The sequence below is a fragment of the Drosophila hydei genome, unplaced genomic scaffold (assembly GCF_003285905.1).
Source record: "Drosophila hydei strain 15085-1641.00,03,60 unplaced genomic scaffold, DhydRS2 tig00000063-arrow-pilon, whole genome shotgun sequence".
Classification (NCBI taxonomy): Eukaryota; Metazoa; Arthropoda; class Insecta; order Diptera; family Drosophilidae; genus Drosophila; species Drosophila hydei.
This window is the reverse complement of record NW_022045657.1, coordinates 5,453,978-5,466,237: the sequence shown is the minus strand read 5'-3', so window position 1 is coordinate 5,466,237 and position 12,260 is coordinate 5,453,978. Positions and strand designations below refer to the sequence as shown.

Here is a 12,260-nt window from a genome sequence, read left to right as displayed (position 1 = left end):
TAGAGAGAAATCAGGTTGTGCTCGGATCGGAGTTATACGCTAATAGACAGCCAATTGTCTGTGCCCAACATGACGAGCAACTCAAGGGGTTTATGCTTGGATAGAATAGAGCGTGAAATGAGGCGATGCGGCGAAATGAGCACGAGAGCAGAGAGAGAGAGAGAGAGGGAGAGAGTGATATAGGGGCGTCTAAGCGTATTTCAATGGGACTGTACGGGTCTATCTATATACACACATATATATACACATATATAAATATACATATATACATATATAGATATATATACAAGGTACTTCAATTCTATACCTGTTGAACAATTACAAACTGTTCTTGGAACGGAACACAAGAGGATGACGTGGAAAAAGTAAAAATAAAATAAATAGTATATATATAGCTGTGTGTGTGATAAAGATAATGTTGAAAATTGCATGTCTGCGCCGATATAATTAACATGTCTAAGAGCGCATGAACAGCCAATGTGGAGTAAAGCTAGAGGATCTGTGCCGCGTTTTACTTTCCGTTGACAGTCCAGCTAGCCTTCAGCTAAGCAATTAAGCTGCTCAAATATGCGGCAAAAAAGTAGTTGCAGAAGCAGAATAAGCAGTCGAGGCAGCCAGTTGGCCAGGTATTCGCTGGGCAAACATTCCAGTTGAAATAACAGTGAAACTTCGACTTGAGCTACAGCTTTCATCCAACTTAGCTCACATGTTTTGGCAGCTGCTCAGCACTGAACTGAAGTACCGGCCGGGCGGCCTTTTATGTTGCAGCTAATTTACACTTGTCGCCGCCGTACAAATATTTTCCAGCTCTATTCTTGGGATTTTTCATTTTCCTTTTGACATTGCCAGCCAGACAGCCAAAGAGCCAGCCAGCCACCAGCCCAGCCGTCTGGCAGGTAGGCAAACTAAAATTGTTCTCTGCAGAGTAAATAGTTTCTTTGGAAAGATTATGACAAGTTTTTAATCACACGAGCACGAAATGGCATTGGGTAGGTCGCCCCGCGTCTATTGAAAAACGCTTTGGAATTTTTATTATCAGCAGAGACCGACACAGAGGAGTTGTGCCCCAGCCCAGTCCCAGAAAACCGTCGTTGAGGCGTTGGTTTAATTATTCGAAGGCTCCAGCTACGTGATCTGAAGTTTTCAAGCGTTCGCCTCTTTTTTTATTTACCTGTATCTTTTTGGGTTTTATTTAAAGTCCTAAGCACAAGATTAACGATGTCAGATGTGATGCTCTGTCAATAGCCGGACTTATGAACTCAGGCTGTCAGAGCGTGCTGAGCATACTAAATTAGATATTTCCATAACAAAGGGGTTTGCTTCAGCTTAAAGACTCCACGAACGATCAATGAAAAGAGGAAAGCGGCTTTCAAATAAATACATCAATTTTTTATACACCAAAGGCCATCAGATTGGCTGGCTTAACGGGAATAAGAGTTTTTACTAGATCAGTTTCAGTTGCATCCGAAAAGCTAATAACTTTTTTCTGAATCAAAGCAGTACAATCTTCAAACTATAAAACTGTCTCCAGCTGCGCTGTACTAATTTCGATAAGAGCTCGCCGAATAGGAAATGCAAAGTTTGCGTTTGTATGCGCTAAACAAAGACTAAAATGGACTTAAGATCGCGGGAGTACCATCTCATGAGGGCACATTAAGAGAGCAAAGAAACTGCAGCTAAAACATTTCAAACGCAACAATTAACTTCCTGCCTCGAGAGCGACAACAGCTGACACATCAGAAGCTGAATCGGATTCAGAATTATTATATTCTGCGTCATTAACAGCAGCTGGATGGGTCTATGCGCTGTATATTTGCCAAGTCATTGGGACTGGGGCTCTAGGGAGTCGTTGGATCGTTGAGGTCGTTGAACAGGGGCTAAAATGCATATATTAATTTGTACTTACTGCAAACGATCCTCGGCTGGTCCACCTTTGAGCACATCGCTGACTGCAATCGAGGGATCGCCGTTGGCAAAGTGGGGATTATCACGTCCACCGGAAACGGCAATGCCAAACCCGTAGCCGGGCACTCGAGTCACCGAAACTGTGTGATACTCCCATGTGGTGCGATCGCCCTGCAAGCAACAAAAAAAAACCCATTGAAAAGGTATTGTAATGAATCAAAAATTATATACATATATATTTGTTGCTGGTGTGTGTGAGTGTAAAAGAGAAATGACGAATTTGCTTACAACTCTCATTCTCTCTCTCTCTCTGAGTGGTTGTGTGTTTGTTTCTTCAATTTATTTCAATATATTTTAATTGAAAGTTATTAAGGATGGGCGCCCACCATGGCAACGAGACGGAAGTGCTCAGAAATGTGACTTCCGTTTTACAATTTACATACTAACTACACTTGCTTAACCCCAGTCGAAACGTTTTCCAATTTTATGCCCCAACTCATTTAATGGCCAATAGAAAAATTACTAAAAAATAATGGAGTTCATAGTAAATATTTTTATAGGTTTCGGAGTAAGCGCGATTACGTTATGAATGAGTAAGTGTGGCTAGAAAGGCAAAAAGTTTTTGAAAAGCAGCAAATGTTTCTTATTAAATATAGAAGTTAAAATCAAGTTGCTCGAAGACTTTCACCACAGCAACATCAATTGACAATTCTAGACTTTCGCTGCATAGAAACTCGATTGTGTTAGATTCAACTAAGCTATTATAGAATAAATATCTTTAATATATTTCTATATTGTCTATATTGTCAATTAACTGATTTTAATTCCATGACTCGTAAATCTCATTTACTTTCACTGCGGGTGGTATTCTGGCTATTTTTTCCTTTTTACGATTCGATGTGCGAACCTGAACCCTGAAATCCATCAGAAAGTTAATTAGATCTCAATCAGTAGATAAATCCAATAATACGAAAATAAATCAATTAAAAATAAATCCCATTCAGCTGCATTCGCTGTGATTCACTGCACCGACTCTCGTAGAGCCAATCCCCCATTCCAAGCAAAGCGAAAGCCATGCACAAGACTCAGTGGTGGGCGCCAAGAAATAAATAGTGTTACGAGTAGTCGCGACGCATCCAATTTCGAAACCATTTGCAACTGAACAAAAACCAAAATCAAAAAAAAAATACAAATTTCACGTGGGCTGTGCGCGACGTGTGCCTAAATTAAAAATAAAATACCTCAAGCCACATATAAAAAATTAACTAAAAAAAAAGAATTTGTTGCGCTTGCGTGGGGGCCACATGCAAAAGTTATAAATATTTATTTTTGTTTCACGTTTGCAGGTGTAGAAATTGTGGGCAACGGGACCTATCCTTAAATTAGCATAAGACGCATTTGTTGTAAATTTTGCTTTTTAATTTTCCATCTTTTTTAGGTTTTCTTATGTTATGGTCCGCTTGACTAAGACGCTAAACAAAAGATTTATATAGATTTATATATGTTAGGTGCGCAGCACACATGGTGACCGAGTTCCGCTTCAGGCGGAGCGGGGCGATAAAATTATAATTAAGTTAATTGCAAGTGAAATTAGCCTGAAGTTTAATGATGTGCTCCAAAGTGAAGGCGTGCGGAAAACTCCAACAGCTGCGAGGGCGAATCAGACTTTCTTTGTAGTTTTTATTGTTTATGTTCGGAATTTAATTGGGCGGATAGCGAGCAATGCATACAACTTTGTTTATCATACACATATCATTTGCTCTAATGAACCGACTTTTGATATTGTTTGGCTTAGATGACAACTGGAAGTAACCTTATAAATATGTATATATAATATATAATATATTTATATTGCTTTAAATATTTAAAAATAAAAGATCTAAAATAATATTTTTTAAATGGATTTAAATAAACATCAAAAAGATGTTTGAAAAATATTTAAAAAAATCTTTGGAATACTTTATATGATGTAATATGGCATATTTTTAATGGATTATATATTCATGAGTTAAAATTAATTATGTTTCCATATTTAAGTTTCTCTCGAAGCTAAGTCTTCTGTATTTCCACCATATCTTAAAGCTCTCAACAACTCATAGCTAAATAGCTCAAAAGGAATTGTTAAAGATCTTCCAAGATACATTATATCTGTACATACTATGTCATATGCTGAATATCTTCTTTGCAGTGACCTAATATATAACCTGATCCAAATCCAAATTATAATCACAATGTTCAGATTGATCAACAACTAAAAGCCGCTTTTAACTTCCCATAAATAATATTATGATGATTTTTTTTTTGTTTGCTTTTTTTCTATTTTTTATTTGAGTAGGGAGTTCTACCTGTTTGGAGCACTTGAGAAATTCCTAAGCGTCAAGTTTTGTGTAACTCAACCTTCATAAAAAATATTTCTTGTCGTCCAATTTAGATGGTTTATCTGGGTAAAGGCTAAGATTTATTCATAATTTAAGTCGCTACAACTTGATTTATAGAGCATTTAATGCGGCCTAACGCTTATAATTATAAGGAAAAACTACACACACAGCGATAGACACACCCTTGGGCAAAACACTTGTTGTTGTAGCTTACCAACATGTTGTTAGGCACATAATCCGGAAACTTCATTGTAACAATGTTTCAGTTGATGTTTGCTTGAATGTTGAATGAACGAAAATGAAATTGTTTCTCATACAACGTACGAACTTTGAGCCAGTCAAAGTAATTAAATTTAGCATTTAATTTACTTGTACGACATATTTATATGGATTTTCTCTCTTTCTAGCTTATGTTTCACTTGTTTACCTAACGATAAAAGCCAAGATATGAAAACACTTCAACACACAAAGCCACAAAAAGTGAACAAATATGCCAAACGCGCAACGAGTTATAAATAATTTAAAAAAAAATAAAGTAATTATAAAAATAAATGAAAAAAGGTAAATAATAAAATCGAATTTGTGGAGAGTGCGAACCGCCGCTGATGTCACTTTCAATTGTTATTTACACAGGTACAAAATGTTGCATAATTAAGTGCACTTTGACGCTGAGCTAATGATTTATAAATAATCCTGAGTTTAGCTGCAGCTCAGGTCAGATTTGAGTTTCCAGTCGAAAGTTATCGAGGAATTTCAGCAGCATATGGCAAACCGGCAAAGCGACGCGAATTTGCATATTGCTGTATGGCAAATATCTATCAATACGCGTCATCCGGTAGCGCACGGACACGGACCGAATTGTTGTTGGCGGCTGTTTAACATATTTTTTGGTTTTTATTAATTTGTTTTCTTTTTTTGGTAATTTGCGTTTTAGGGGTGTTGTTTTGTGGCTGAGCAAGGTGACTTTAATTAGCACGCACACACGAATTTACATGCTAATTGCTTGGCACACGCACTTTAAGATACTTTAGTATCGAAAGTATCTCAATTGCGATCGCACTCAGAGCCAAACAATTGTTGAATTGCAATTGCACTGTCCTCTTGGGCACAACACGAAAAGAAGTCAATGACCGAGCGAGCTGCAAATTTGGAGCGCAACTGTAACTATTGGATGCACCGAAAGTGAAATGGTTGCGCCTTGCTGCTGCGCTTCACTGGTCACTGCCGCAATCCAAGAGCAACACGAGTGCCTAAGTGAATCAGTGGCTTTGCCTATCGATTAGCATTAGCATTTTTGCTTGGATTTTATATTTGAACTGTTGGAGTTGCTTTTTGGGCAGCTGGCCAACTAATTAACATTTACATTGCACATATGTTAGGTATTCGCTCGTACGTAGTATCTTAAAGATACTTCGCGTCGTTGTCAATCGCGCCGTCGCAGTCCGCTCGCGGCTAACGTTGACGTTGACGGCTTGAAACACGCTTTGAAACTATTTTACAATTGTGGATGGCAGTCGCCGTCGACCAGAGTCACAAGATCCAAAACCGGAGAGCGAAACGAACCGAGGCGCAGCAACAGACGACGATGACGAAGGCAAAGCACAAAACAAACAAGCGAATAAAGGCAAAGATAAAGCGAGCGGCGTGCAGTAGCTGCTGCTGCTGCTCAACAGACTCGACACGTATTTGGCGAAGTTGTGGCTGCTGCCCTATCTATAGTTGCATTACTAACTGTGTGTGGAAGCTAATGAATGTGTATGCGTGCGTGAGTTTCTCTGTATGCCTGTTGTGTGTTTGCTTGTGTGTGGCTCTCATTGAGGCCGGAAAGCGGCAGCGAAGCCAAAAATGTAAACAAACCGACGAAAGTAAATAGCAATATTTGATAAAAGTGTGTATGAAAGAGATGTTCCGATTGTTGGCCTGACGTGCTGTGGAACATAATGCTGTGGAACTTGTGTGGCTACGAGTTTGGAATTCATAAGGAATGCTTTTCAAAAAGAAGTTCCTTGTGAAATACTGAAGAAACAAAGCAAAAGATAGCTGAGCCAGTTTTTTGGTGTTTCCTCTTCGGATTTGAAGTTGGAATATTGAGTTTCATCACAAAGTGAAATGCAGTTTATTGATTCCTACTCTTCTTATTCTCCGACAGGTCATACTACATACAGACACAGATACATTAGATGAATGAAGAAGATATATTTATATATATGTATGTATGCTTTTCTGAGATTACATGTCAAGCAATTGAAGAGGCAAAAGTTGAAAAGTTCACAGCTTGATGCGCATTAAATGGCAACTTCAATTCAATTAAACGCCCGCACCGATCCGAACACAATGGAATCTTAATTCAATCAAGCGAGTGCTTATTAAACGTTTCAAGTGACAAGCAGACAAAGCTCAAGATCTCCATTACGAAACAAGAGAACAGCAATTGCAATTGCAGTTGCACTTTCAGTACACAAACACAAACACACATACATGTATGTATGTGTGTGTGTGTGAAGTAAGCAGAGCTAGCATTCCATGAATTAAATTTTAGACGAAAATGAAAATGTGCAAACTATGCAAAACTTTCATGAATTAAAGACTCAGTGAGCATGTGTGTGAGTGCTTTCTGTGTGTGTGTGTGTGAGTATAATAAATGCACAGATATTCATTTACTAGCTCTTGACAGTCGTCACCGCATCACCATCATCATCATCACCATGATCATCGTCATCATCAGCAAGGGGGCTCGCTGACAGCGACTGCAACTGACAGTCGCGCATATTTATGCAAAATGAAAAGCGAATCGTGAAGCCAGTTGCCACTCCTAAATGGAGCTACTCCATCAACACAAACGACAACGACAACGACGACGTCGAACGTTTTTCATGTAAAATGTAAGCGACTCGATGCCATTTCCTACGCCAATATCAACTATTGTGCTAACAATGAATATACCGAGACTCTCTGGAATTTCTATAAAGTAGAAATTCATATTATTGTAGTTCTTATTGTTGTTCCTCGCCGTTGGTGTGAAGCTGCGTTCACTAGAGCGTTTGTTTTCATGCCAAAAATAAAAGCGATGCTCAGATACAAGCACACACACACTCTCAGTCAGTCTGACAGTCAGTCAGCTAAAACAATAGACAAATATGGCTGGAATTGTGAATATTGAATTGCATTAATGGATATTGAATTTGCTGTATGATTGAATAGCAAAAACATTCATTGACAAGGCAAGAACATCTAGGAGTTGAATAGAATAACCCATCTCTGTGCTGCATTGCAATATATTACAAATTTTAGTTCTATTAATATTAGATGTTTCAATTGAAATTGAAGCTTAGTAACTGTACAAAATATATTTTGATTGCTTTTAATTTATCAAATTTCTTCCTATACAATATATACCTATTTCTAAGACATTTGAGCTGCATGAAGAGCTCTGTTATCGTCAAAATGTGTGAGGTCAGTCTAAACCCAATCATTGGTATGCCGCACCCAAGTCAGAAGCGCGCTCTTAAACGATCTATTTAATTTGCCCAACACCTCCTGCCGAGATTTAACCTTTTCTGTTCGTTGTTTACCGTCGCGCCATGCAATTTATCAGCATTCTAATGATTTTTTAATCTATTTCGTTTTAGTGGCTGTACGCTTTTCCCAGGCATGTTCAAGGAGACGCCCTAGGCAGGTACGAAACGAGAAAAAAGGCCTGCCTGCCCTAGGGTACCTCTGGCTGGGCCCTCGCAGGTAGCAACACGGCCAAACACGAACATGTCTAGACATGCACAACAGTGGATTACAATCAATGCAACACGTTCCACAAACACTCACACACACCAGTTGGCATGCCCTGGGAGGAAGTGCTTGCTTCCATGCGGACCAATTGATAAACAATTGACTTTGGCGCACAACACTGAAATGCAATCAAGCGTTAACATTTTGTGTGCAAATGGTTCCCTTCTACCAAGGGTTGTTCAATCGAATCGGGCTTTTAAACACTGCACAAGTGCTGAAAAAATTGGTTAATAACTTTAAGATACTCTGTTTTCAGCAGGGATTAACATTTGTTGAATCCAGAGCAGAACATGCATACTTTTTGTTAATAAAATAACATGTCTATGTGAATAAACATACATGTGTGTATTAAATATAATCAAAATTATCAACTGTTATTTTTATATGCCCGTTGGCCACATGAAAACAGAGTACAAAAAGTGAGCAAAGTTGTGTTTGCTAAATGTCAAAAGTTCTGCCTCTCTCTCGCTCTGCTATTTTATTCCTCATATTAAATCATTGTCAAAGTTCAAAAGCTAAGCATTTTTAAAGATAAATACATATACAAAATTAGATAATTTATGGCGCTATAGAATACGCATCTATGCAAATATTTGCGATATATAAATTTGTTTGTAGTTTATTTTAATTAAATCAGATAAATTACCAGAGAATTATAAGATAAGTGTTAAATTATTCTTAAAAGTTCTGAATTTTTTAAATTTATGTATTTTGTTTGTTGTGAATGCAAAATTGTTTCTTGTTATTTCGTTTTTAATTTAGTTATTTCTCCTTTGCTAATAAGATTATTATAAAATAAATTTGTAATTATTGTATTTATGTATATTATGTATATATATATTTTTTTTGCTACTTTTTAAGTATTTTTTATTTTACTTTTTATATAAAATAAAAATAGTACGTTTATTGTTTTTTTTTTTTTTATTTTATTGTTTAGTTTTTATTCTGTTTGTTGCCTAGTTTTTATTTATTTTATTGAAATTTCCCAGATTGAAACACCCCAATGTGAGATTTGAAGCATTGGTTATTGCTGCCACATTTGCATGCACATCAGGTGAGGCAGAGTGTAACCAAAACTTTTCACGTGTGCCTGCCTTCTCGATGACATTAACATCAATAGCAGGCAGGACACAACGCTTGTGGCTAATGCAGGGGGAAGAACGTCAGTTGGGATGAGTTTTCCATGTTCCATCGCTCATGTATGACAGACGAGTCTGTCTGCAACGATTAACAAGTCGAAGGCAAATGGAGCGAGGCGATGGCTGCTAAAGTGATATTGGGCAAATTTGGCCGTGAGGCCAGCATTAGCATATTGTCGATTGGCACGTCCTCTAACAGCTAGCAGGCAAGTGTCGCATGTCGCATGTTGCATATTGCAAGTTGCGGCCGAGTGGCAGCTGCGGCTGCTACTGCTGCTGCCAATTTAATAGCATTTAATGAGTTTTATGTTGTCGCGACGTGTTAATGTTATGTCCTGCCAAAAAAGTCCTTGCAATATGCATGAAACGTGGAGCTTTTAAAGGAAAATTCTGTGTGTGCATGTGTGTGTGGCAGATAGAGTAGACAGATAGCGATTTGAACATTTGCTGGCATTCGAAAAGAATTTCTATGCCCATTTCTGTGTCGAGTGTTTGCTACTTCATGCGTGGTACGTGCTTGAACTACCAAACTCTAGATTTTCAGATTTCATAAATTAGGCAAAGAGGCAAAGAAACTGTAGACGAATGCCACACTGTGCACTGAGGCATGCGTCAAGGGGCCAAAGACGACGACGTCGGCGATGACGATGCCGCCGACACTGCTGGGTCACATTTCCAAGTGCAGTGGAGTGAAAATTGAAAAGCCTCAAGTCGGGTTGGCCGTCGGGCTCATGTGTTTGAGTTATGGTGCGCATGCGTGCAGCGGCACGGCCAAAGTACCTTAAGTACTTCGAGTCGTCTGCCGAGGCTCTCAACTGCGCTGTCTCGTTTCCTAAGCAGCCAGAGAGACAATAGATAGGCCTCAGCTGCGAGTAGGTAATGGCATTTCAAACTTATCATTCTTAAGGTCAATCTGACTTCAGTTCAGCCAGGATTAGGCCGGACTGGCCCAAGTGCGACGTCTTGAAATATGATGAGTAATCGCAGTGATAATGGAAAGAGTAACATATTAGACGAAGTAGTTTAAAAGTGATTAAAAATGATTTATGAAGCTACGAGAAATGTCTACTAGAAACAGCAACTTTGAAAGCATTTTGTAATTATCTAGCTGCATAGCATAAAATTGTAGATTAGAGAAAGATAAACTCTACAAATATTTTTCTATATCACCAAAGATATAGTTAGATTTATATATGATGAATGGCTGTAAAATTGATGTAAGTTCTTGCCTATATAACTTCGTCTGTATCCTTTCAGTCTTCATAAAATCAATGACAAATTTATTGAGTTAATCTGACTTTAGTATTATTAATGTACTGTGCTTCCGACAGACTAACACTTTAGCCCTGTCAATTAACTCGTTAATATATGCTTAACTCTGTTGTATTAACCCATCTTTGCAGCTCTTTGCTTAGCAGCTTTAAGCCTATGTCAACAACTTTCACAGGCATTGCCCTTAGAAGACAGCTGAGTGGCTTGCCTTAGCGTTGACAGGACAAATGAAAAACTCACTTAAAAGTGTCCACAGTATCCTTTCACTTGTCACGACGTGTTGTGCACTGCACATGAGCTGCTCCAGAATGCAACCATCGCAGCGAGCAAACACTCCATTTGAGGGCCACCTGATAGCGATGGAAATATGGGCACAATGTAAACAGGAAACGGGATGCATGCTTCGGGCTACGGAACACGTTTCTAGTACACACTTCTATGCAAAAGTAAACATTTTCAAATGACTGTGTAATTTTCCAATGCAAACAGCAACAAAGGCAAAGGACTAAAAATGAGGAAATGAAAATGGGAGCAAGCTTGAAACATGACGAGCAGCATCTGAAATGCACCGTAAAACATGAAAAATGTGGTGCGACACAATTCAGTGGTTCCTTCTCCAGTTAAACTTTACAAGCTAGACACATGTGTTTCGAATAAACTAACACGTGCTATACATGTTATTTTGAGTATTAGAAATGTGTGGACGAATGATGTAGATGAGTTATTACATTGCCAACAAATAAGCAGACTATGTATTGTCTTGAAATGAGATGGTTAGGGTTTAATAGTAGAAGGCATACACAAGTTATCAATATATTATACTTCTCTAAATCTTAACTAACTATATTCTATCAAGCCAATCTGAAAAAAAGAGCTTGCAGACTTATCTCTCTCTCTCTCTCTCTCTCTCTATTTTAGTTTCAAATTTAGCAATATTTTTCAAAGTTTGTTTGATGTCAAAGGATTAGTAAGGTAAGATAAGGTTCGATTGAGGTAGCTTCCACTTTAAGCTAGAGATATATAAATTTTAAATTCAGGAGGAAAAGGCTCTGAAGCAGTATAGTTCGAAATGCTGTTGAGCTGTGTGAATATTTATATAGAATAAAATGAATAAATATTAATATAAATTTAGATAGTAGCCTACAAGGTGATTTAAACGTGACTTAAAAACTTCATTTTCGACTTTATAAAATACTAGCAACAACAAAATATTCTTTTAATTATTATACACTAATAATAAACTAAAGAAGGCAATTTTTGTGTTTTACCTTTAATGTGATGAAAAAGAAGAAAGGACTCAGCTAAGAATTTGTTTGCTACGCAATATGACCTGGATAGCGATTGACATTTAAGTTAATTGTATTAATAACAAATTTAATTGGTTTTAAAATTATGCATGCCTTAGATAGTTAATTACAGAAAGACAGAGAGAAGAGTTTTTGCTGAAGCAAAGTTGCTTCGATTATTAGAGAAACCCACGTCTGTGATTATCTTTATAGCACTCGATCAATAATAATAACAATAATAAAAAGCTGAAGAATGTGAAGAAAAATATGGTGTTTGCATTCGTAATAGCTGCAAACTATGTGGCAACGACTGCAGCTCCATTAAATGCCCACACATCGATTCAAGCTCAATTTGCATGAGTGCAGTGTCACTTAGGCAAAATAAATAATTGATATCGCTCGGTGCAAATAGTTGGCCAGATAGTCAAATGAGCAATAGACCTTGGAGTTCAACAACTATCATTATGTGATTAGATAGAAACAGAGCGAGAGAGAGA

General features: G+C 37.7%; 1 protein-coding gene across 14 annotated transcripts in view; it reads right to left on the bottom strand.

Annotated features, from left to right (window-relative positions):
- The window catches only part of LOC111601416 (tight junction protein ZO-1), a 103,611-nt gene that overhangs the window by 14,896 nt on the left and 76,455 nt on the right, over positions 1-12,260 (bottom strand). For 12 of the 14 annotated variants that reach the window (XM_023317979.2, XM_023317981.2, XM_023317987.2 and 9 more), the window contains one exon: positions 1,907-2,076. In XM_023317979.2, the coding sequence (XP_023173747.2) occupies positions 1,907-2,076 (170 nt within the window). Of the gene's footprint in view, positions 1-1,906; positions 2,077-4,497; positions 4,663-12,260 lie in introns of those variants that run through there. The other 2 variants (XM_030222879.1, XM_030222880.1) reach the window with 1 other exon arrangement.